Source organism: Grampus griseus (genome assembly GCF_964374135.1).
Source record: "Grampus griseus genome assembly, chromosome: 12".
NCBI classification, from domain to species: Eukaryota; Metazoa; Chordata; class Mammalia; order Artiodactyla; family Delphinidae; genus Grampus; species Grampus griseus.
Window position 1 is genome coordinate 39,275,309 of NC_139006.1, and position 23,239 is coordinate 39,298,547.

At 45.8% G+C, this 23,239-nt stretch overlaps 1 protein-coding gene across 1 annotated transcript in view; it reads left to right on the plus strand.

Annotated features, from left to right (window-relative positions):
* Positions 1-322: 322 nt before the first annotated feature.
* The window catches only part of GATA6 (GATA binding protein 6), a 30,049-nt gene continuing 7,132 nt past the window's right edge, over positions 323-23,239 (plus strand). The window contains exons 1-6 of the mRNA XM_082667981.1: positions 323-431; positions 1,837-2,998; positions 7,290-7,456; positions 11,531-11,656; positions 12,772-12,859; positions 12,952-13,055. Of these exons, the coding sequence (XP_082524107.1) occupies positions 1,873-2,998; positions 7,290-7,456; positions 11,531-11,656; positions 12,772-12,859; positions 12,952-13,055 (1,611 nt within the window). The 5' untranslated portion in view covers positions 323-431; positions 1,837-1,872. The remainder of the gene's footprint in view (positions 432-1,836; positions 2,999-7,289; positions 7,457-11,530; positions 11,657-12,771; positions 12,860-12,951; positions 13,056-23,239) is intronic.

Sequence of the window (23,239 nt, forward strand, 5' to 3'; positions counted from 1 at the left end):
ACGGTGCTCGCGGCTTAGCCCACACCCGCAGGCTGCGCGGGGCTCATTGTCTGCCCGGGCAGCGCGCTCCCCTCCCCCCGCCGCCCGCCGTCTCCTCCCCACCCTCTTTTCTCTCCTCCCCTAGCTCCCTCCTCCTCCTCTTCCTCCTCCTCTTCACCTCCAGCGCCCAGCTGCTCGCAGAGCGCAGTTCCGACCCACAGCCTGGCACCCTTCGGCGAGCGCTGTTTGTTTAGGGCTCGGTGAGTCCAATCAGGAGCGCAGGCTGCAGTTTTCCGGCAGAGCTGTAAGAGGCGCCTCCTCTCTCCTTTTTATTCACCAGCAACACCGCGCAGACCCCGGACTCGCGCTCGCCTGCCGGCGCCCTCGGCCTCTCTCAGCGCTCTGGAGCCCCCTCCGCCACGGCTGTTCTCCATGCGCAGCGCCCACCCGAGGTTCGGCTGCTTCCTCTCTTGCACGATCTCTCCTCTTTCCTCCTCTGCACCCCCCACCCGTCGCTGGCCCGTCGGCCTCGGCTCTCCGGCCCTCTGCGGGCCGCGATCGGCTCCGAGGGTTTCTACCTTCTCCACTCCCAGCAGGCACCCAGGTTCCCGGGACACCGCGGACCGACTTATGGTGTCTTTTCCTCTCCCCGAAGCGCTTATCTGCGCGCAGCCTTATCTCCGAGTTATCTTGGCGCAAAGGGGCGGGAGCCGGCAGTCAGGCGGGCAGAGACTTCTTTCCTGCTATCTAGTCCCGGTCTGTGTGTGGGTATTAATTTTAGTATGGTTATCTCCGATGAGCCCAGGCGATTTGGAAAAGCAGCCCCGAGAAGGCCAGTCCGGCTGTATTTCGCCTCCCTCCTCCACCCCCTCCTTGTCTCCCTGTCATTCTTCCTGCTCTCCCCTTTGGGGTGGCCTCGGCTCCGGGGCGGTCTCGCGTCCCCCCTTACATTTCCCCCTCCTTTTCTCTGCGCTCCGCTCCACCCCGCTACGTCCGATTCCGGAACGGTCTGGCCTTTCCGCGGCTGGGGATGACCGCGGGGTGGGCCGGGGTGGTCTGGCCGGCGTGGCGCGGCCGGCGTGAGCGCACGCGCTGGTGGCTGCAGAGGCGAGCGGTGTCTTAAGGTGTGCGGCGCCGCGGGGACGCGGGTTGGGCAGGAGACTCCGGCCCCGCACGCACCCCGAACTGCCTATGTCCCGAAGGTCCGAGACTGCGATCTCCGCCCTGCGGCCCCACCTTCCAGGGCTGGGTTGCATTTCTCTCTGGGGCTCGCGTTCTGTCTCGTCAGCGCAGTCCGGGAAGCTCTGGGAAAGCCAGTATGGGAGAACGCGGCGGTTTCGTTTTCGGGAACAGGTTGCCTTCCCTGTGCTAATGATTTTCACGCGGGCAGCTCTCATATTGAGGCATTCCGGGCGAGCGACCCCCGTACGGAGGAATGATAAGGCAGCGCCGACACGCACGGCTACTTAAAAAGTTCCTTTGTGTGCCATCAGCCAGGAGGGAGCCACTTCGGGGCGGAAGGAAAACCTCGGCCAGCCTCGCAGTCACCCTTGGGGTCTGGCGCTCGCGCTGATGAAGGATGCTGCGGAGGGGGGTGGGAAGGGAGCGCGAAGGGACCCGAGCCGTGCGGGTGAGGGAGAGCTTGTATCCGGGTCCTGGGAAGATCCTGTGGCGGCTGCGCAGGCCCCTTGCCCCTCTCCTTACCCACCCCTTGAGCCCGGGGCAGAAACGGGATCTCTGAGGAATCTCATTAGCCAGGGAGGCGAGTGGAGGTAAGATGTCGTGCAGCCTGAGCTTTGGATAACTCCTTTTTTTATCTCTCCTCCCGACCCTGTCTCCCTCCCCATCCGGTCTCAGGAGCTAGAAGTCAGCTAGGAGGGCACCGGACCGTGGATGGCCTTGACTGACGGCGGCTGGTGCCTGCCGAAGCGCTTCGGGGCCGCGCCTGCGGACGCCAGCGACTCCGGAGCCTTTCCAGCGCGGGAGCCCTCTACGCCGCCTTCCCCCATCTCCTCCTCTTCTTCCTCCTGCTGCTCTCGCGGTGGGGAGCGCGGCCCCGGCGGCGCCAGCAACTGCAGGACACCGCAGCTCGACACGGAGGCGGCGGCGGGACCCACGGCCCGCTCGCTGCTACTTAGCCCCTACGCCTCGCATCCCTTCGGGGCTCCCCACGGACCTTCGGCGCCGGGGATCTCTGGCCCCGGGGGCGCCCTGTCGAGCTGGGAGGACCTATTGCTCTTCACTGACCTCGACCAGGCCGCGACCGCCAGCAAGCTGCTGTGGTCCAGCCGCGGCGCCAAGCTGAGCCCTTTCGCCCCCGAGCAGCCCGAGGAGATGTACCAGACCCTCGCCGCCCTCTCCAGCCAGGGGCCCGCCGCTTACGACGGCGCGCCCGGCGGCTTCGTGCACTCGGCGGCCGCCGCGGCTGCGGCCGCGGCCGCGGCGAGCTCCCCAGTCTACGTTCCCACTACGCGCGTGGGCTCCATGCTGCCCGGCCTGCCGTACCTCCAGGGGGCGGGCGGCGGGCCCGCCAATCACGCGGGCGGCGCTGGCGCGCACCCCGGCTGGCCCCAGGCCTCCGCCGACAGCCCCCCGTACGGCAGCGGAGGCGGCGCGGCAGCCGGCGGGGCGGCGGGGCCCGGCAGCGCCAGCTCCGCCGCGGCGCACGTTTCGGCGCGCTTCCCCTACTCGCCCAGCCCGCCCATGGCCAACGGCGCGGCTCGGGACCCGGGGGGCTACGCGGCGGCCGGCGGCGGGGGCGCGGGCGGCGTGAGCGGTGGAGGCGGCAGTCTGGCGGCCATGGGCGGCCGCGAGCACCAATATGGCTCGCTGTCGGCCGCGCGGCCGCTGAACGGGACGTACCACCACCATCACCACCACCACCCGAGCGCCTACTCGCCCTACGTGGGTGCACCGCTGACGCCCGCCTGGCCCGCCGGACCCTTCGAGACCCCGGTGCTTCACAGCCTGCAGAGCCGCGCCGGAGCCCCGCTCCCTGTGCCGCGGGGCCCCAGCGCAGGTAAGGGTCGCGCCGCGGCATGGGAGTCGGGGCGCGAGGGGGTGTGGAGTAGCTAGTTGACTTGGGCCCTGTTTCCAGGGCATTCCTGTCTGGGTGCCCGGAGTCTGACCGCGTTGTTGTGGTGCTTCTGTTCTGAACGAGAGAGACTAGATGCGCAGATATGCCTCAGGGTCTGGGAGGAGGTCCAGGGACTTGATGGATAGCGACTGGAGTGGGCAGTTGGAAAAAAATGAGCCCAGGAGGAAACGGACAGGGCCTGAACTTGGTCGCAGACTCCAGTTTGCCTGGGTGGAAGCGTGAGAGTCCATTTGGAGGGTAACTTTAGGAGCGTGTTGGGCATACGATTCACCCTCTCCTCCAATACACACAGTCACACCCAATTCAGCTCTCCCAAGGTCGGGAGCTGCGTGTGTTTCCCTCAACGAGAGTGTTTAAAGAGGTCCATGGTGGAAAAGGACCTAGTTGGCATCTCTCTGACCCTCAGTGAGAGGGCAAGAAGAGAGGTCAGCCTTGTGACTGTCCCGAGGGAAGGCTGGTGCCGGGGCCCTTTTGCTTGGCATCAGCAGGCCGGCGGGGTGTCGTGCTGTTGCTCCCGCCTGCGTCCCCCAGGCTGGGACCAGGGATCCAGGAGCACTCACGCCTATTCTTCCTCCGGAACCCAGGCCAACAATTTTTCAGTTTCCAATCCCACTCATGCTTTCCATTCCAGTGTCTGGGGGCAGTTTGGAGTGAACTGGGAAAACACAATTGTCAAAATTCCTGCAAATGCCCCACATCTTGAAGAGTGTTTGTCCTGCTCTTCAAGGACAAGGGAGGGTGTGAACTGTTGTCTGGCCTGACAGAGGCACGTTGGCTTCTTTCCTCAGCTTCTGGGTCCTTTTTCGTGCTTTCAGAGGTCTCTCTTTGTATTTAACCTGTTTGATATAACCTGACAGTCTCCTAAGACAAAAAAAATGGACTTTTTTTGGCCGTTGTTTCTTTGAGGGGAGCTGTGGGAGTCAAGAAGTGGCAAAGACAAAGGAGGCACATCAGCCTAAGGTACCCTACCTGGTGCTCTCAGGCCCCAGGTCTGGGCTTCGCGGGAGAGCCCTTCACTTAGGGACAGCAAGTCTTTTAGGGACCCTAATTGGTGAGGGTCAAGTGAGGCACTGCTAGCCTTGTGTTCAGAGACAGCCTGGGAATGCTAGTGGCCTGAAGGTGTGAAGGATCTTATTTGAATTGCGCTCTCTCAGTAACATTGGGCTGAAAATCCCCTCTCCTCTCCTTGCAAAGCTGGTCCTGGAGACCATCTTTATGGTCTGTGTGTAGAGTGGGGCGGTGGGGAGGGCCCTGTTGAAGTTTGGAGACTTGAGACCACAGAGCCCTGTCACCCTTCCTGCTGCATTAGGGACCCACATCTGGCTCCCGGGAGCAGAGAGACAGGGAGAAGGATCTTCAAAGGATGGAAGGGGGTGGTGGTTAGGCTGTGAGGTTTCTGTCAGTCAAGAATCCAGCAGGGAATCCGAAAGGTTGTGTGAGCTGGGTAGGGGGCAGCTCTGCCTGCTTGGCGACGCACCTTAGCGTGACCTCCGTTTCCCTTTGCCCTCTTCCAGCATTACACAGGACAGAGAAGCAGTCCAAAAGACATAATCGAAGTCTTTGGATGTTTAAAGTAATTGGTTTTGTGAGAAAAATCCTTTTAGAGGTGGTAGGGTGCAATTACAGACAGGTTGTAAGTTTTTCAATCTAAACTTAGCCTATCCTTTCACTAATTCTTTCCCTTTCTGGGTAGAACACTGCAAAGTTAGAAAAATCTTGTGTAGACTCAGAGCATGTTTCAAAAAAAAAAAAAAAGGAAAGGGGTTTGGGAACACCCAGCTTTTGCATAAAGAGTCTTTAAAGAAGGCAGGAAGCTGCTGAGAATAAGCCAGTCTGGGGGTGGGGGAGATGAATGACCCTAACTTTGCTTGTCCATTACAGGTGTTCCCATGCTAGAGAGCACCTCTCCTGCCAGCTTCCTAACTGATTCTCTGCTTCTCCACTTTGATTTTTTTTTTAAACAAACCATTTTTGGAGGCACTCTTTTTCGAGCAAATGGGCAGGGCTAAAACCTGAGCACTGAGCTTTCTCAACCTGCACAGTGCGGGGTGGAGTAGGGGGCTGTTCTCTGGGAACCTGCTCCATTCACCTCTCCCTGGTGCTGGTGCTGGTGCTGGTGGGGAGTTTTGGGGTGAGTTCTGTCTCCAGAGGCCAGTGCCCTCACAAGCTGCCGCTGAACTGGGTTCCATTCTCGGTCCCGGGATGACATTCGCTGGCCTTGCCCTTCTCCCCTGAGTCTGTCACTGTCCAGGGCCACCCAAAGCAGCCAGGTTAGGAGACAGAGGATGAATTGGGGGGAAATGGTGAGAGAGCTTCCAGCACAATCAGATTTCGTGATTTATAAAAAGTAGCTTTTTCTTATTTTAGTTATAGGATTGCAGCTGCTGAATGAGGAGTGGGGAAAAGTGTGGACGCAATGGGAGCTGTAGCTTTTACTTAATTAAAAATAAGCAAACTTCCTAAATTTTATTTATCAAAAGTAGACTTTACGTTTTGTCTCTGAGTTTTCAGCTGACTAAAGAGATTTACCTGGGGCGTTCACACTGTCTTCTCCGGGGAGTCTTTATTGTTCCCAGCCCGGGAGAAGGAGGCCAGGCGTAGGGCTGGGTTCTCCAGGGAATGCCCCAATTCTCCACGGAGAGGGGCTCTGATAGGTAACATTTTAAAGTCAACAACAAAGACAAATACCTTGTTTAACTTCAGTGTCCTTGAAGTCCTGAGCATTTTACTGATTACCGTAGTCAATAGTAGCTTTTAGGGAGGAGAAGAATAAATCTTTGTGATGTGTTCTAAGTTGCAGTATCCCCATGACAACTTTGAATTCGAGTTATGTGGGAGGCTAGTTTCTTTTAAACGTATTTCTTGAGGAGGAAGGAGACTTGTTTTGCAGGGTAAATAATATTAATGGAATGAAAGATTTCTGTATGTCCAAATCCCGTTTAAATATCTGTACAAAAGTTGATGGTAGACACAAGCTGGAGACTGCTCGTGAATAGAAAGGCTTGCTAGCATACTCTTCAAATAAACTGTAAAGTGTAATGTTTATTTACTTTAAAAATTGATTCAGAAATGCTCCTTAAAGAAAGCCAAATGGTAACATTTAAATTTTCTATAATATAAGTAACTCTAGACTGGAGATATTTTAAAGTCTATTTAAAAAGTGCTTGATAAGAACCTCATTTTAGATAATTATTCATATTTAACTTATTCAAGGGGAAGTAATAAATGTTAAAACCATTTACTCTAAAGGCTTCTTTAGAGTAAATTAGCAGGTTTAGGTTAATTGTGAACTCCGGAAAACTAACCAAGTAGCCAAATGACACATATAATTTAAATAGATGACATAAGTTGAAATTTTAGTGCAGGAAAATAGGAAAAAATTTATTTAGCATTGGGACAGTCCGAGTAATTTTCTGAATTGGTAAAGCATCAACCATTTGTAGATGTTTTGTAGATTGAAGCAATAAGACCCACTTTGAAATCATAATATTTTAGTATTTGGTCTTTGTGGCATGAAAATCGAGCTTAACATTTATCTCTGTGTTTATTAATCTTTTAGTGCTTTCCCCGCCCCCTGAGGAGACCTGAGTAATTTCTAATTAATTGACAAAAGTGCCCAAGAACAGTATTTCTAATTTCACTTGTCTATTTTTTACTGAGGAAAAGGAAGAGTAGTAGATACAGCAAATACCTTCAAAAAGTTAACTTGAGATAGAAGTAAAGAAGACAGCCTCACTTTGTCCGGGGATATTTGTGGGTTAGGGCAGGAGTCAGTGATCATTGTTAATATTGCAAGACTTGCTGGGGTTTGGCAAGTGGTATATTGTAATTATGATGGATTTCAGTTTTAAAAAGCTTGGGAACAGCCGGAAAGAAGGTGTCAGAGGACCCAAACCAACCTCCCCCCGGCTCAACTCTGAGGTCCTTGGAGACAGGAGGCAGATGATTCGGGCCGGGCTTCCAGCTCTGTCTCCGACTGCCCTGGGGTTTGCACTGGGTGCGCCCAGGGGTGCAGAAATATTGGACAAAGTGTTGGTCAACAGGTCGATCGCGATGACATCAACAGCCGGCTCCCGGCCGGGCCGCCGAGCAGAAAGCCCGGTGGGGAAGGCCGGCACTGCGGATCGGGGTGCTGGGGTGTCGGGGAGGCCTGCGGAGACGGACGGACGGACCGGCGGGCGGGCGGGACCTCACCGGCTTCTCGTCCCCGCAGACCTGCTGGAGGACCTGCCTGAGAGCCGCGAGTGCGTGAACTGCGGCTCCATCCAGACGCCACTGTGGCGGCGGGACGGCACCGGCCACTACTTGTGCAACGCCTGCGGCCTCTACAGCAAGATGAACGGCCTCAGCCGGCCCCTCATCAAGCCGCAGAAGCGCGTGGTGAGTGCGAGCGCCGCCCTCCCCTGCAGCCCGGCCCCAAGCGGCGCTCTTCCCCTGGGGCCGGGGTCTCCCCGCCCGGCCCCGCCCGACCGCACCTGTCCCCGCGGGGCCACCCGGGGCGGGCCGAGCGCCGGCCCCAGCGGTACGCCCGGTTCTCCGGTCGTTTGAGCGCCCACGAGCGCAGGTCCTGAAAGGAGAGTGACGTCCTTAAATGGAAAAAAAAAAATAATGGTGTAGTGTGCTACCATCTTTTAAAAGTACCCAAACTCCCTATATTTACAAATCTCTAGATGTACTTGTAAATGCAGTGAAATAGTTTTGGAAGGAGATACAAGGAATGAGTAATGTTAGTAACCTTCAGGGAGAAAAACTGAGGCTACAGCCCCAGGTCAGGTGAAGGAAGGAGATTTTTATTTTCACTGTGGACTCTTTGGTCTGGTTTGGAGTTTATTCTTGAAAAAAAGCATGCTTCTTTGTAACATGCCCCCTCAAATGGATATGACAACAGCGAACCCACAGTCCCTTTCTCCCCACAGCCTCATCCTCCTGGACCCCTTTGACTCTGTCCCTTCTACCTCTGGGCCCCTTCCACCTCTTCTCGGAGCCAGACTCGTTTTAGCTCCAAATTCCATCCGTCTTTTGGACTGTCCTTGAGTCGGGTGAAAAATTTATTTACTCTAACCTTTGTTATTTTGAAATGTGGCTGTTCAGAGAACTACATAGAACTTGAGAAGAAAATGCAGTCTGCATGTTTTTTGCAAGTAGAGGATTTTCACCATCCCGACACATTTCACTATGTTCTATTAAAGTGTGGGAATTCTGATTTTCTTCAGGGATTAATCTCTTATTGTCTTGCGTGTTGTTAAGAAGGAAAGGGTATTTACTGCTGTAGTGATTGGAGAAAATAAACGAAAGCTTTCACAAGCCCCACCGTAAGGCTAACATTTGTTTAGCCAAGCACTCATACTCTAATACCTTTTAAAGTAAAATATTTTACAGTTAGATGCCAGACATCTTAAGTATCCAAGTAATTTATTTAATTGTTATACTCTAATTAGCAGGAACAAATGCTACACATGTTGTTTGTGTTAAATAGATTAGAGTGAAATTGCATCACAATGTAAGTCTGGCACCTTAAAGAGAAGCAATTAGTTTTATGGTTGTTTTGTTTTTAATGCATTTAAAATAAAGTGGCTGAGGTTAATTTAATGAGTGTATGTGCCTTAAACTTGTTACAGTCTCCCACAGCTTAAACTTTTCTTCAAAGGGCATCCTTAACTTCAGTGCCTGACTCCCTGTGGTTTTCATTTTTCTTATATGCATCATATTTAAAAAGAAAAAGTACTGCCGGAAAATATTCCAAGGAAGTTCCTTGTTTTCATGTATTAGCCAATGTATGAACAATGAAACTGATTATTATTTTTTTGGAAAGGCGCATTGAGCTGAGTCCAGAAGGTAACATTTTCTCAAGATTGAGCAAAAAAACTGGCAGAATTTAGGTTCTAGTGGCATTTTAAATTTGATCTAGTAACATCCATATTTAGATGGCGGCATTAGTTTTGTGCACTTACCAGTAAAAATAACTGTTAACAGGAAAAAAACCCCAGTTTTTAACATCTCTGAATCTATGAGTTTTCCTTCTGTGTAGCAGGTGTCTTGGCAGTGACCAAGGTCAGCCAATGTGCTTGGTAAATGTGTTATAAATGATACCAATTGAAGGGTGTGTCTATCAATTAGTTCTCCTTGTGGGCTTCTTATTTATTGTTTTGCTGGATCTAGTTAGTTCTCAGAATGTTGAACCCAAGTTTGTTTAGCTAGCAGTACAGAACCAATCACTGAATTTGAACTTGTAATACATTGCAAAATAAGAGATTTATGGTGTAACTTGAATTCCTTGTCAGTGATGACTATAGCTGAGATCACTTGTTACAGGAACTTTTATAACCCACTCACCTTCATTTCACATGTTTATGGGGACTGGCTTCACTTATGATCTGCAGTTGACAGTCATAAAGTTCTTTGTTATAATGGCAAATTCTGATAACAAGTTCGCCTCACATTGGCTCCAAATTCCACTGGAAACTGTCATAAATGACCTGTTTATAAAATGAAACTTCCTGTCCCTAGTTTACTGATTTCACATTTATGAAGAGAAAGGAGTGCTCTTCTGGGAAATTATTTTATTTTAACCATAAAGAAAAAAAAAAAGCCCTGATGTGTAAGATTTTATGTTTTCATCATTTTAAAAGCAATTTCCCAAACAGTTCTGTTAGCCAAACATATTCATTTCAACCAAAAGTCAAATTGATTCTTTCTTAGCACTGATTTCTTAAAAAGGTGGCAGTACTAAAAGGCTTCCCAGTGTCTCTTTGGTTTTACAACTTGTCTGTAAAGAGTATGCTACAGCAATACAACAGGATGTGAGTTATAAAAGCAAAGTACAATTTTAACTTTTAAATTTGCCAATGAAGATTTTGGAACTCTCTGTCTTTTTAGTCTGAATATTCAGTGAATGCTCAGTCTGTGTTTTTGTTGTCCATTCTTTATAACTTCTTTTCTTAAATTAATCATCGTTACCAACTTCCCTAATTCTGTGTCTTTCAGCTTGCTTTGGTCCCTGGATTTTCCCCATAGCTTTTTTTTTGTTTGTTTAACTGAAATCACAGGAGGGTTTTAGTTGCCTATCTAGGTAATTTAAAAACAAACTTAGATTTTTGTCATTCTAGGCAGGAACTTATACTAGCTTAAATAGTCCCTCTTTATAATTCACACATAATAATTTAGAGGAAATAAATTCCATATAAGGATGTTATGGGTATAAAGGGAACAGAGAAATCAGAGTGACAGACTGTTGCCCTCTTCTGATAAATTTAACCCTTTGTATGAACAAAAGTTGAGTACTATATTGACAGGCTAAATAAAATATAGCAGCATCACCATATATAAGACAATGCCAGCACTAACACAATGTTGTAAAATTTGCTAATCCTTTGTAAAATGGTTAATACAAAAATTCACGCAATAGGCAATCATGATAATTAATGAGATGTATTAAAATATATTTTTTTCCAAAATTTGTGTACATTTTCGAAAATCCATTTCTGTGAATATATATAGGCCCTTCTGCAGTTTCTGGTTTATTCCTCTGCACATATCTGAGAAATAGATCGATATCTCAGTTTTCAGGTGAAGCAGAGACTCCCCAAAGCCACTTAACATGTTGGCAGGTGGTTTGTGACTGCATTTCTTTTTTTTTTAAAATAAATTTATTTATTTTATTTATTTATTTTTGGCTGCATTGGGTCTTTGTTGCTGCAGTCGGGCTTTCTCTAGTTGTGGTGAGCGGGGGCTACTCTTCGTTGCGGAGCACGGGCTTCTCATTGCAACGGCTTCTCTTGTTGCGGAGCACGGGCTCTAGGCACGCAGGTTTCAGTAGCTGTGGCTCGTGGGCTCTAGAGCGCAGGCTCAGTAGCTGTGGCACACGGGCTTAGTTGCTCCACGGCATGTGAGATCTTCCCGGACCAGGGCTTGAACCCGTGTCCCCTGCACTGGCAGGCGGATTCTTAACCACCGTGCCACCAGGGAAGTCCCCTAGAACATCTTTTAAAAAGAGAAAAAAATCTAGAAGTTTCTCCTCAATGAACAGTTTCCTCATTTGGGACCAGGTCTGCCAGAGCCTCTGACAATACACACAGATAGAAAACATTTCTTGTCCAGGAAGCTTGGTTTCCCTTGTGCGAGCAGAATTCCAGAGGAGTGGGCACAGAAAAACTCATTTCTTTACTCTTGTGTCTCAGCCGTCTGACAACAGTGAGTGCAGGCATTGGCCAGCATTGTGACTGCTTTAATCTATGCTAATGGGCTGGAGCAAATCAATCTTATGTATTGGATGGAGCACACTTTGGTCCAGGAAGGTCAACCTAATTACACGTCAAGGTTTTTTTCTCAAGGGACCTCTTATTTATAATAACCAGGTACATGCTTGTTGATGGCAGGGACGTGATACATTGATGTATGTAACGTATGCATAAAAATCACATATCTGTACACTTACATTCTTGTGCTGCTTTTTAGCCTTCCTCCCGCCGGCTTGGATTGTCCTGTGCCAACTGTCACACCACAACCACCACTTTGTGGCGCAGAAACGCCGAGGGTGAACCTGTGTGCAATGCTTGTGGACTCTACATGAAACTCCATGGGGTGCGCCACCTACTCTGCTCATGTGTATACATGTTCAGTGTCTTGTTTGTACATAGTTTCAGTTAAAAAAATCAGCAAAGGAGAGGGCATAAAAGTGAAAAATCTGATTTTCTATATGTACTTCTGTGACTCGAGGGTCCTGTTAATTATAATGGAAACTTTTATCTTACTAGTAAGAAACAAAAAATACTGCCAATTAAACTGTCACACAAATCCATAGTAAGACATCCCAATTTTAGAAATACTAAAAAGTGGGGAAGTGTGTTTTAGAATTGATAAGATGGTAGTAAGCTTTAAAAAAAAAGCTGTAAAGTCAAAGTATAGTTGATTTATAATGTTCTTGTTAGTTTCAGGTGTACAACACAGTGATACATATGTGTGTGTATAATATATATATTATATATGTATAATATATGTGTATTCTTTTTCAGATTCTTTTCCCTCATAGGTTATTACAAAATATTGAGTATAGTTCCCTGTGCTATACAGTAGGTCCTTGTTGGTTATCTATTTTGTATATAGTAGTGTGTATATGTTAAAAAACTGTACACTTAAAAAGAAAAAAAAGCATGGAACCAACTAGAAATTCACACTAGTTTATAGCTTAAAAAATGTGAATGCAATCAAATACATTTATACAAAAGAGAAACAGCTATATTTGATAGCTATAGTTAGATTCTACATTTTAAGGATAGCGCAAGATACGTGTCAATTTTAAAAAGAAAATTTTCCTTGGTATATCTAGGGAGAAGAATACATGATCTCTTTGAAATAAAAATATTTATTTTTCTTGTATGTATTCAGTGTTTTTACACTGAATGTATTCAGTGGTTTTACTCTGTAATTGAAGTTGTTTAAAACAATAAACATTAAGTTGAAGGAGTAAGTTCTCCCTGGCAAATCACCCTCCCTATTTTTTTTTCTGGAGGAATCTCTGCATTTGATGGGGAAAGTGTAGTCTTTATGCAGTTCGAAGTGTATGTAAAAATTGGATTGGCTTTATGCCAAGTTCTTTTAAATGAGGGCTTTCAGTACTGAGGTTGGGTCTTTAGTTAGTTTGGTTTTTCTTCAATATAATATTTATTAAACTCATGGCCTATGTGAACAATTTTTAGGTGCCTCGACCGCTTGCTATGAAAAAAGAGGGAATTCAAACGAGGAAACGAAAACCTAAGAACATAAATAAGTCAAAAGCTTGCTCCGGTAAATATAACAAAATACTATTTGACTGTCAGGTATTTGCCAAACTTAGCAGAGTATATGTATATTTATGAGGTTAATTTTGACTGTTGCAGGTAATAGCAATACTTCTGTTCCCATGACTCCAACTTCCACCTCTTCTAACTCAGATGACTGCAGCAAAAATACTTCCCCTACGACACAACCGACAGCCTCAGGGGTAAGTGTTAAAACAGTATAGACTCCTTCTAAGCTAGTGGGTTGCTCTCCCGGTATATTATCTCAAATTTTATCTTATCTGGTAGTACAATAATCTAAACCAACAGTTCAGTTTTGTTAGCTGATACCTAAGAATAGTTTTTAGAGGAAATTACATTTAAATGTCAACAAAATGACAAACTTAAGTACTTTACAAACCTCTTAATTAAGATCCACATCATTTTTTTATGGTTAAATTAACCCAAGTAAAGGCAAGAAGTTTTGAAGTGCTTTAAATTGTTTTATTTCCAGGTTTTTATCTGAGTTTATATATATATGTACATGTGTGTACAGTAGAAATGTATATACATGTATTATGTATTTCTAATGTAGATCAGGAAAAGTACCAGCTCAGTGGTTTTATATATCCCAGTGCCCATGGCATTTAAATTGCTTTTGCTTGTCTTATCAACTCCAGCCTTCTTTCTTTTCTTCCTTCTTTACATTAAAAAAAAAAAATCATCTACCCAGAGCAAAGCTCATCACGATGAGTCATGTGATGTGCTGCTGTATTCGCTGATCTTCACCTAACAGTCCTCTGCTGGGCTGGGCAGCCTCGCCGTCTTCTAATGCACCTTGATTGTACCCAGGCTTATTTCAGCCTGGTGATCAGCCTGTGAGCAGTTCGGTTTGTGTGTGATTTCGCGCCCCTGAGGACAAGGGTGCCTGGGTCTTTGTGAAGATCACAGACTTCGTTTCAGTAAAGCTGTAATTGAAACTCAGTTTTTCTCAAATGAAGAGCACTTTCCCACCCTAGTGTTTCCCAAATTTACCTGGAATGCCCTTTAAAAATGACCGGGCCGCACCCTGGTCCTCAGAGATCCAGGGCCCGACCTGTGCGGCAGCATTTCACAGCCCCGGGTGAGGATTACACTGAGACTGGTTTAGGACGAAACATTAGCATTAAAATTCCTACTTAGTAATTCTTTTCTACATTTAATTTTGCTTTATTTGGGGTACTTTGAAATACTACAGATTCCTGGGCTCCACCCTGGATTTTCTGAGTCAGCGTCTCTGGGGGTGGGGCTTGGAAATTTGTGTTTTTGAACAGTCGCCACAGGTGAAATTGAAACTACTGCCCTTGAGTTGTCTTTGAACCAGGAACCACTGAGCTGGTATTTTTACTGGCTTAAACAAACAAAAAATTTAAAAAAGTTGTTAACTGCTTAAAGGTATATTTGATATTTTTCTTTGACTCCTCCAATTCAAACTCTTTTGGACTCTTTTTCGTTAATGAACAAGAAGTTTGTTCAGAGTTTCCAAAGGGAAAAAGCCTTTCTGCTGTTTTTGTTTGTTGCAGACACATATTCTCAAAGAACGTTTCTAGCCTTTATAAAGGTGAACTCTGGTGAATGACTTTTTTTTACAGGAGGGTGAGACGTAACTTCAAGGGTCTAAAGTGGTAAATAGAAGTTGTGAGGAAATGAAAAGGTCAATATTATTTTAAAATATCCTTTATTGTGCCCTAAGTCCTCAGAAGCAATTATGCGGCTTAAATCAGGAGAAAAGATGTTCTGGTTTTCTAAAGCGTTGAGGGATCAGCTAGGGTTTCAGCCTCAGTATCTGTCTCTCCTGGCTAAAAAGTGGATTGCTGCCAGCTCCAACTCACTTTTGTTGGTGCTACAGTCCAAGCTTAGCATGGCAAAAGCTAAATTTGAATGATAAATGGCACAGAAATAGAGATTTTTGCCCAACAATGGGCTTTGGAACCTTAGTGGGCGGAGTCTGTTTTGCCCTTGTGGTTTTGTGATGTAAAATTTCAAAATTGGCTATTTGCAAGTCCAATCAATTTTGCCCTCCAGGGGAGGAACAGTGCAAAGGCAGTGACAGGGTCAGGCCCGGACTTGTCTGGAAGAAGGACCTCGGGAGTCCAGCAGCTAGTCCCAGGGCAGCTTTGGTGTCCCTGCATCTGTCTCTCACTTGGGACCCAGCATGCCAGGGGCGGCTCGTCGGCCAGTGCCGTCGGATGGAAGCCTCAGTCTTCTACCAGAGGCCAGGATGCAAAGCAATTTTAGTATTAAAAAAAATATTTTAAAAAGTACTTTAGAGATTGGGGGAGTTGGAGAGCAGTTCCTTACAAGGTCTTTTGCTGCACTCTCCCCATCACTCCCGGAGCCCGGGCAGCCTCTGTGGGAACCAGCGGTGTGAGTTGCAGACCCGGGGGTGGGCAGTTCTCTGAGCCCAGGTGGCCTCAGAAGTGCTTCCTGACAGCTTTTCCCAAAGCTGGTGGGGTGAGGTCAGGGCTTGGCGGGGGAGGGGAGGGTGGGGGGCGTTGGGGCGGAGGACTGCCCATCATCCCCTCCTCCCTCCAGGGACCCGCCCTTCCTGGCCTGGGCTGGCACTGGGCTCGTGGGTTTTCTCCGGATGGCCAGCCCATCACGGAGTCTCCCAGCATCGGTGCCTTCCTGATGTGGGTGTTGACTACCCGGCAAAAGCTACCCGACTGGCTGCCTTGGGAAACTGTCCCCTCCAAGGATAATTGTAGCAGACTCAGTGGTTTCCCCAGGAGTGCCAGTGTGTGTCCGTTGGTCCCTGGACACTTTTCAGACCCTCCTGGGCCGGCTGGTTCTTTGTGCGCGTGGCTAGCGTGGCAGCGGCGGTGCTGTGAAGAGCCTGCTGGAGCCGTTATCTGTGAGCAACTGGCAGAAGCATTTGTGAAAGGCGTCTGTGTTGACAAAGAAGTGACATTTTCCCATTTTGGTCCCAGTTTATCACGTTGGAGGGCAGCTGGCGTTGTGAATGACTGCTTTATAGGATTTTGTGAGCGCTGTAGGTGAGGGGGATGTTATTATATCCACACAGCAAGGTTGGGTCCTTCTTCGGCTTGGCGTTTAAAACCTCCAGTGATGATGGGTCTGCCCCGTGGATCTCCAGCGGCCCCTGTGACTGACGGGGTGGAAATCAGTCCTGCAGGGTTGTCCTCATTTAATAGGGACAGCCAAGCTACAAAACAAAGGACAATCGTAGGCATACTCCCAGTGGAACAAGGAAAGGGGCCACACGCTCTACTTAGAGATACAAGTGGCAACATACCCTCTCCTCCACCTTTCCTAATGACTGTGATTTAAAGCACAGAGACTGTATCAGACTTGCTGTTTTAATTCCCCTCTGAGAAGTCAGCTGTAGGAGATCACCAGGAGGCATTCCTAGAGGACTTCTTTTAAGTTCTGATGTCCCTGCATGTGGGCATATTCAGTGGTGGTGCTATCGTGACCTGGCACCTGAGCAAGCCTGGCTGGAGCACACGAAAATCATTTTTGCACTGCTCTGAAGCCTCATTTTGTTGACTTTGTGGCATGTCTTACCTTTATGTACGTGTTGCTCCTTTGTGTTTTAACTAGACCTCTGTCTCGTTTCTTCTGATAGTCATCAGGCTGCTGACCTGCTCCCTTATGACTCAGTTTCTCTGTTGCAGGCTGTGCAGGTGTGGTGTGTAAGTTTTGGAGGTGAAGGGAGGGCAGTTTGTCTCCTGTATGAGAACAGGAAGACCCGTTGCTGCTGCCGGGCAGCCTGGTATTAAAAGAGCCCCTGTCTTGTTCCTTTGGAGTTCTTTTTTTAAATTATTGCAATAAATGATTTATTTGCTTTCATTTATATGATATTTACTATTCATTAGACCTTATTATTTTTCATTTTTCTTTTCCTTCTTTTCTCTGTATTTAAAAATTTTTTTTAATTATTTATTTTTCGGGGGCCTTGCCATGTGGCATGTGGGATCTTCCCTGACCAGGGGTCGAACCCGTGATCCCCTGCGTTCAGAGTGCAGAGTCCTAACCACTGGACCCACCAGGGAAGTCCTATCAGAATTTTGTAATCAGTTTCTTGTATGGAATTCTTTATGTTTGTTAAGAAATGTGTTGAACTTAATTTTTGATGCAGTTGATTAATTTTGTGAGTTTTGAACTTAAAGATAAATTTCCTCCACATGTTTTGTTTTTCATTCAGTCTGAAATCTTCTTTATCTAAATCTTCTAGATTTACTGAAAAATGTTTATTTAGTGACCTAAACAGACATCAGATTTTCTTTGGCATTTAGAGTCTCTGTGGATTGTAAGAATATTTAAATTTTTCATTGAATTCCATTTATTGACTGAGTTATGTTTTACGTTTGTTGTTATTAGGAGGCAAATATGGTAACATTCTATCTCAGCAATTCCCAAATAAGATTTAATAAGTAGTCTCTATACATTCTATCCCTCTTAGGACTTGTAACTAAAAATTTGTAAAACTGGAGGATACTTTACATATATAAAATGCATATGTATATTGTATATATGTATGTAACTATAATATACAAAAACTTTATAACTCATCCCCCAATTTATAAAGTTATCTCTTAATTTTCTTTGGGACAGGAAGGATTAATTTGATAAAGTGAGTAATAAGACAATGGCTGAGGATAAAAAAATCACTGAATATATTTTGTCTGCCTACAAGTAGTTCTGTAGATAATTATTTAACAAAAATTAAAGCCTACTTAAGTTTATATTAAAACTGCAAATATAATGTTGAAGTCATCATTAAACATATAATGTGGAAATAAATGAACTCTATCTGACTAGCCCTTGCCTTACGGTCATTGTTCCATTTAAGAAGCATTGTGCTACGGGACGCCCTGTTTTCAGTGTAGTAAAACAAGGTCCTGGATATCAGATTGTTGGTAACGTGGTGGTCGTGGTGGGGACACGTGTGTATAGACAGATCTTCCTGCTGGTCAGATTTGAAAGTGTTTTAAATGAGCAACACAGTTGGGAGTCGAAAGTAGGGAGCCGTGAATTCTGACCGCAGGGTGGGAAATGGCTTCTCAGAGGAGAGGAAATTTGAATTAGTTGTGTAGGATTTTTGTGGGGGAAAAATCGGGATAGAGGTTTCCAGGAAGAAGAACATGGTAACTATGATGCTTCAGGGACATAGTTTTAGGAATTCAGTGTGGCTGGAGTGTAGGTTAGAAAAAGTCAAAGGCAGGAGCTGAGGTGGATAAATTAGGTGGAAGGCAGATATTTAAAACTGTTTCAAGTCAGTTTTAAGTCAGGGTCCACACTATGTTCATTTCTAAACGATGGACTTTCTCTAACACCCACTGTGGTGTTTCTGTCCAAAAATGTGTTGTTATACTCCAACAATTAAAACATCCTTAACTGGGCGCATTTAGATAATTGATGTAAACAAATGTTAGTATGCCTGTTTGTACATTTTACAAGCAGCTTTTCCTTTCACAGTTAATAAGGAAAACTACCTCCTTGGAGCTGGTGACGTGTCCTGACCTGAGGGACTACTTGGGGCAAGATGGTTTCAGGGTAGCTGCCAGGTGACCCTTCCAAATGGAGATGTGTTAAGGATGGTGTGTCTAAGTGTAATTCATTTCCTCACTTTGTGGTTTGTTGTTGGTGACAGCTTCCACAGAGAGAGAGGCAGGCATCCTTATACTCAGACAAGGACCACATCTCAGATTCCTCTCTGGCTGGTTCTCTGCCTTTGGATGGGCCTTGCCCATGTTTGGTCAGTTTCTCCGTGTTGAATAGGTATCTTCATTCCTGCCTCATTTATCCTTCTGGGATGCACTGTGCCTAGCGGGACCCATTTCCCTACTGCAGTCAGTCCTAGGTAATAGCTTTATTCGATGACCTTGTCAGAAGTAATACCTCTGAGCTGCATGGTGCTAAATCTCATGCTAGAAGTGGTTTGAAAGAGTTAAGTGCTTAAGTGCTCCGTAGCTGAGGGGCAGTGATTTAGGGACTGACATTTGTTGGGATATCTGGATGTCTTTATAAGGCCTTCTGAAGAAAGGTTAGGTACTTGGCAGGTTAATATTTTATATTCTTTTTATAGATTTTATTTTATATGTTAATATTTGCATACTGTGATGAAAATTGGAAAACATTGCTTGAGTCACGTAGCTTATTTCTTTATTAGCAAGTTTATATTCCACTGTCTTTTTCTTTGAGTAGCTGAATCACTTTGGATTTACTTGGCACTATGATTGGTCACAAAATAATAGCTTCTATTGTTATTAACTATTTCTGTAGTAGTTAAATACTTGAAAGGAACGTTCATGAAGGACCTGCATACAGTATGAGTTGCTTTCACGCAGGGTAACTTGAGTGTGAAGAAGAGAAGATTCAAGAGGCTGCTGGAGTGGGGACCAAAGTTCTTGCTTAACTCTTTTTTTTTTTTAAATACATTTATTTATTTACTTATTTATTTATTTTTGGCTGTATTGGGTCTTCGTTGCTGAATGCGGGTTTTCTCTAGTTGCGGCGAGTGGGGGCTACTCTTCGTTGCGGTGCGCGGGCTTCTCTCGTGGAGCACGGGCTCTAGGTGCATGGGCTTCAGTAGTTGGGGCACGTGGGCTCAGAAGTTGTGGCTCACGGGCTCTAGAGCGCAGGATCAGTAGTTGTGGCGCACGGGGCCCAGTTGCTCCGCGGCATGTGAGATCTTCCCGGACCAGGGCTCAAACCTGTGTCCCCTGCATTGTCAGGCGGATTCCTAACCACTGCGCTACCAGGGAAGTCCCCCTGCTTAACTCTTACCTTGAATGTTCCACGCTTGCCTTTAGGGTACTTGAGAGCCAGGGCTTAGTGGATTAATTACCGTTCGGTTGCTTTGGGGGAGTTTCCTCTCTTGTACTTTCTCATAAGATTGTGGATGTAGGAAGGCAGGAAACTAGCTTCTGTCAAGTACCTTTTAAGTGCCAGATGTTTTATGTACCCTTTCTCTTTTATTCCCAATTATCACTGTACAAATGAAGTGTTTTTATTTACATGTTCCATGTGGGGGAGTGAGACCCAGTAATAGCCCCAAGGTTATGTATCAGGTTAAGAGGCAGGGCTTGGGTTCGGATGCAGGTCTGGCCGAGGCAGAGTCAGTGTTCTTACTCCTGTGGCATGCTGGATTAATATGCAGTAGGCTGAAGCCTTTAGAGAGAAGAAATACCATGTTCTTAAAGAAAGCTGACTAATTTTGGTTATAACTTCAGCATCAAGTACAGCTAGGAAAATAGCACTAGAGAAGTGATTTTCTCATGACCAAATACACAAGGCACATTGTATACATTTTCTTGTGAAACATTGTACTTATCAATAAAATGTATTATAATTCTAAGACTTTGTTAGTTGGGTAATAGGAAAAATAATAAGTAGTAAAATTGACTGTTGTTGACGTGCATGTGATGGTAAAAAGTCTCCCTTAAAATATGAAATACTTTAAGATCGCGGTATTAAAATCCTTCTGATGGTGTGATTTAAACCCATACACAGTGAGTGCCAAGTGAGTTGGAACTTTTAGAATGTCCAAATTGCCTTCAATTTAATTTTTACAAAATCATTAAAAAAGCATTTCTTAAGAGGCAAGTGTCCATTTTCCCCCCAGAGTTTATAGTCCAAGATACTTTTTTCTAAATGAATAAAAAGAGTTAAAAAGGCATTAGTCTCCCACGAGGGTCGGCGAGAGAGTTGCACTTAGGTATTATTATTGCCTCATTTATAAACCAGGATCCGGAGTGACTCCGTAAGGTCATAAGACAAGCCCGCGTTGCAGCCGGGGCTGGAGCCGATGTCTCCCACCTCTCCCAGGGAGTTGGCAGTCATCACAGTTATTAATATCCCACTCGCCACTTGCTGCTAGCCATGAACATAAATATTTTGTTGGCATTTTATCTTCACGCTCCTTACGTGCCAGGCTCCCTTTCTTTTCTTCTTTCACAGACCCTTCTAATAATTCACTCACGTTCCTGTCTGACCACATTGGCCTTCGCCGTGAAAGTCACACGTCACCCTGGCAGGGAATGTGAAAGCATGTGGAGTTTGCATACTTTCACTTTGATCTGAAGGCCTTTTCTAGACTTCCCTCTTTTTTTTTTTCTTGTGTGCGTGTGCGCGTGCGCGTGTCATGGAGAGGATGGTGATCAGAAATACACTTACTACATTAATATGACAATGTCCCTGTATGTATATTAGGAAACAGTAAAACTGTATTGCTCTTTAAATAGTTTATACCATATATGTCCACCCAATTTATCACAGGACTGTGGTTTGTTTAATAACTGACTCAATATCACAATCTGAAAGCCAGAATACTAGGTAAAGAATAAGTGTGGGCTGCCTTTTCATATGGCCTCAAGTTAGAAGGCTTCATCTCAGAGCACAACTTTTCTTTGCGGATTACAGATGCCTTGTAATTTCTTTTTCCCCCCTGCCTCTATAAGAATATACAAAAATTGTCACAAAACATGAAATAATGTTACGGAAAACACGGCCAAATTTAAGAAAGCTGGCTTAGGATACTCTGAAATGTTATTGCTAAATGAATCTTCGAAGAAAATGAATTCCTTTACTGGAACAAAAAGTAATTGATTATGCATTTCCTGGGTGTCTGCCAAAAGAGTTACTAGGAATATGAAGATCTAATGGATATGAATTAAATACAATCTGTTAACTCTGTGTTTAGACCTATTTGTTAATTTTCTCTGAAACTTTAATAATTAAAAAAAGTACCTCCAAAGATAGGTGTTGACATATGTGATCATTCGTGATGCAGCTACCTATCGTATCAGGGCCAGTACTCAGAAGAGTTTGTGAGCCAGAGCAAAAAGAAATTATTTTATTGACCTCAGATTTTAAGAAAGCTTTGAACAAATAACAGGTATTGATTTCAATGTCATGTTGGAGTCTTTTGAGTGAACAATTCCAAGTCATTATCTGATGATATTTATTTATTTATTTTTATTTTTTTGCGGTACACGGGCCCCTCACTGTTGTGGCCTCTCCCGTTGCGGAGCACAGGCTCCGGACGCGCAGGCTCAGCGGCCATGGCTCACGGGCCCAGCCTGTCCACGGCATGTGGGATCTTCCCGGACCGGGGCACGAACCCGTGTCCCCTGCATCGGCAGGCGGACTCTCAACCACTGCGCCACCAGGGAAGCCCTCTGATGATATTTAAATGATAATTTACTTGGTGTACTGCCCCTTTTGCTGGTTGTTAGCATGGCATGGTTTCACCAGAGCTGGTGCACACGCTCCAGAATCATATTTTTATCCTATTAAACGCGAAATACTTTTAATTTAGAGCTCTCCTTATGTTTAGTCGCTTGATTCATGATGAAGCCTGAATATGGTCTGAAGTTTATCCTGGGGGTTCACGGATTAGCAGCTGGAAGGAAGCAGTCAGGCAACCAAGCGCTAGCTCCAGCTCTGTGTGTGACTATAGCAAACTGCCAAGGTTTTCCTCCTTCTCCTAAAGGGGAAGAGTAATTCCTACCATCTGGTCCTTAGGAGTGTAGTGTAGCATAAGTGGGAGATGCCTGCAGACCACTTTGAAGCTCAAGAAGAATAGCACTATTTAAATTTGACCTTGGAAGTTAATAGCGATGTGCTTTATTTGCATGGAATTTTTTCTATCCCAAGACATTAGACATAAATGTCATTCCCTTTCTTCATGGCGTGAATTTAGAGATGTAAAGCTATTGTGTTCACAAAGGAACCATGTTTAAATACTTTTATCTCCCTGATAGCAACAGTTTTTCACTCGTTATGATTCTTAGCACTTTCATAATGCCTTCTTGTAAATGCTGCTTGGTGCCCGGACCGTGGTCTGCTTTGTCTAGTAGATATGGCCAGAGGAAGATGCCCATCTGAGCTCCTAAAAAGCCCGTCTTTAATAAGATCCTAATCCATCAGGTTTTAAATCTCACCTCTGGATCTTTCACCACTGAATTTGACTAGAATAAAGCCGTCCATGTTGATTCATTTCCAAAGATAAACTTTTTCTTTAGTAGGCCAGTGACTTGAAGTTGCGGGACAAACCCTTCTTCTTGCAATTTCTATTTGTACATCAGTGTTTTGCTGATAATCCCAGAGTACCTATAAACTTGGGGCCATGCCTTTCTTTATCACAACATGCTTGCTGTGTGTATGTACAGATGCATAAAACAGTTTGCTCCTTTGTCCGGAGTAGAGTGTGTGTAGAATAATTCTTTCCCTCCTTGAAAAGAGAAGCATCCTGGCTATGGATATAACCCTGCCAGCTCAGGCCCAGAAGGGGCACAAGGGGTCAAGGGGACAGCCAGTGAGCTCTCCTCAGTAAGGAATTTGTTTGCTAAATTACAAAAAAATAAACGATTCTGCTAAACACTGAGTTGGGTCATCGGCT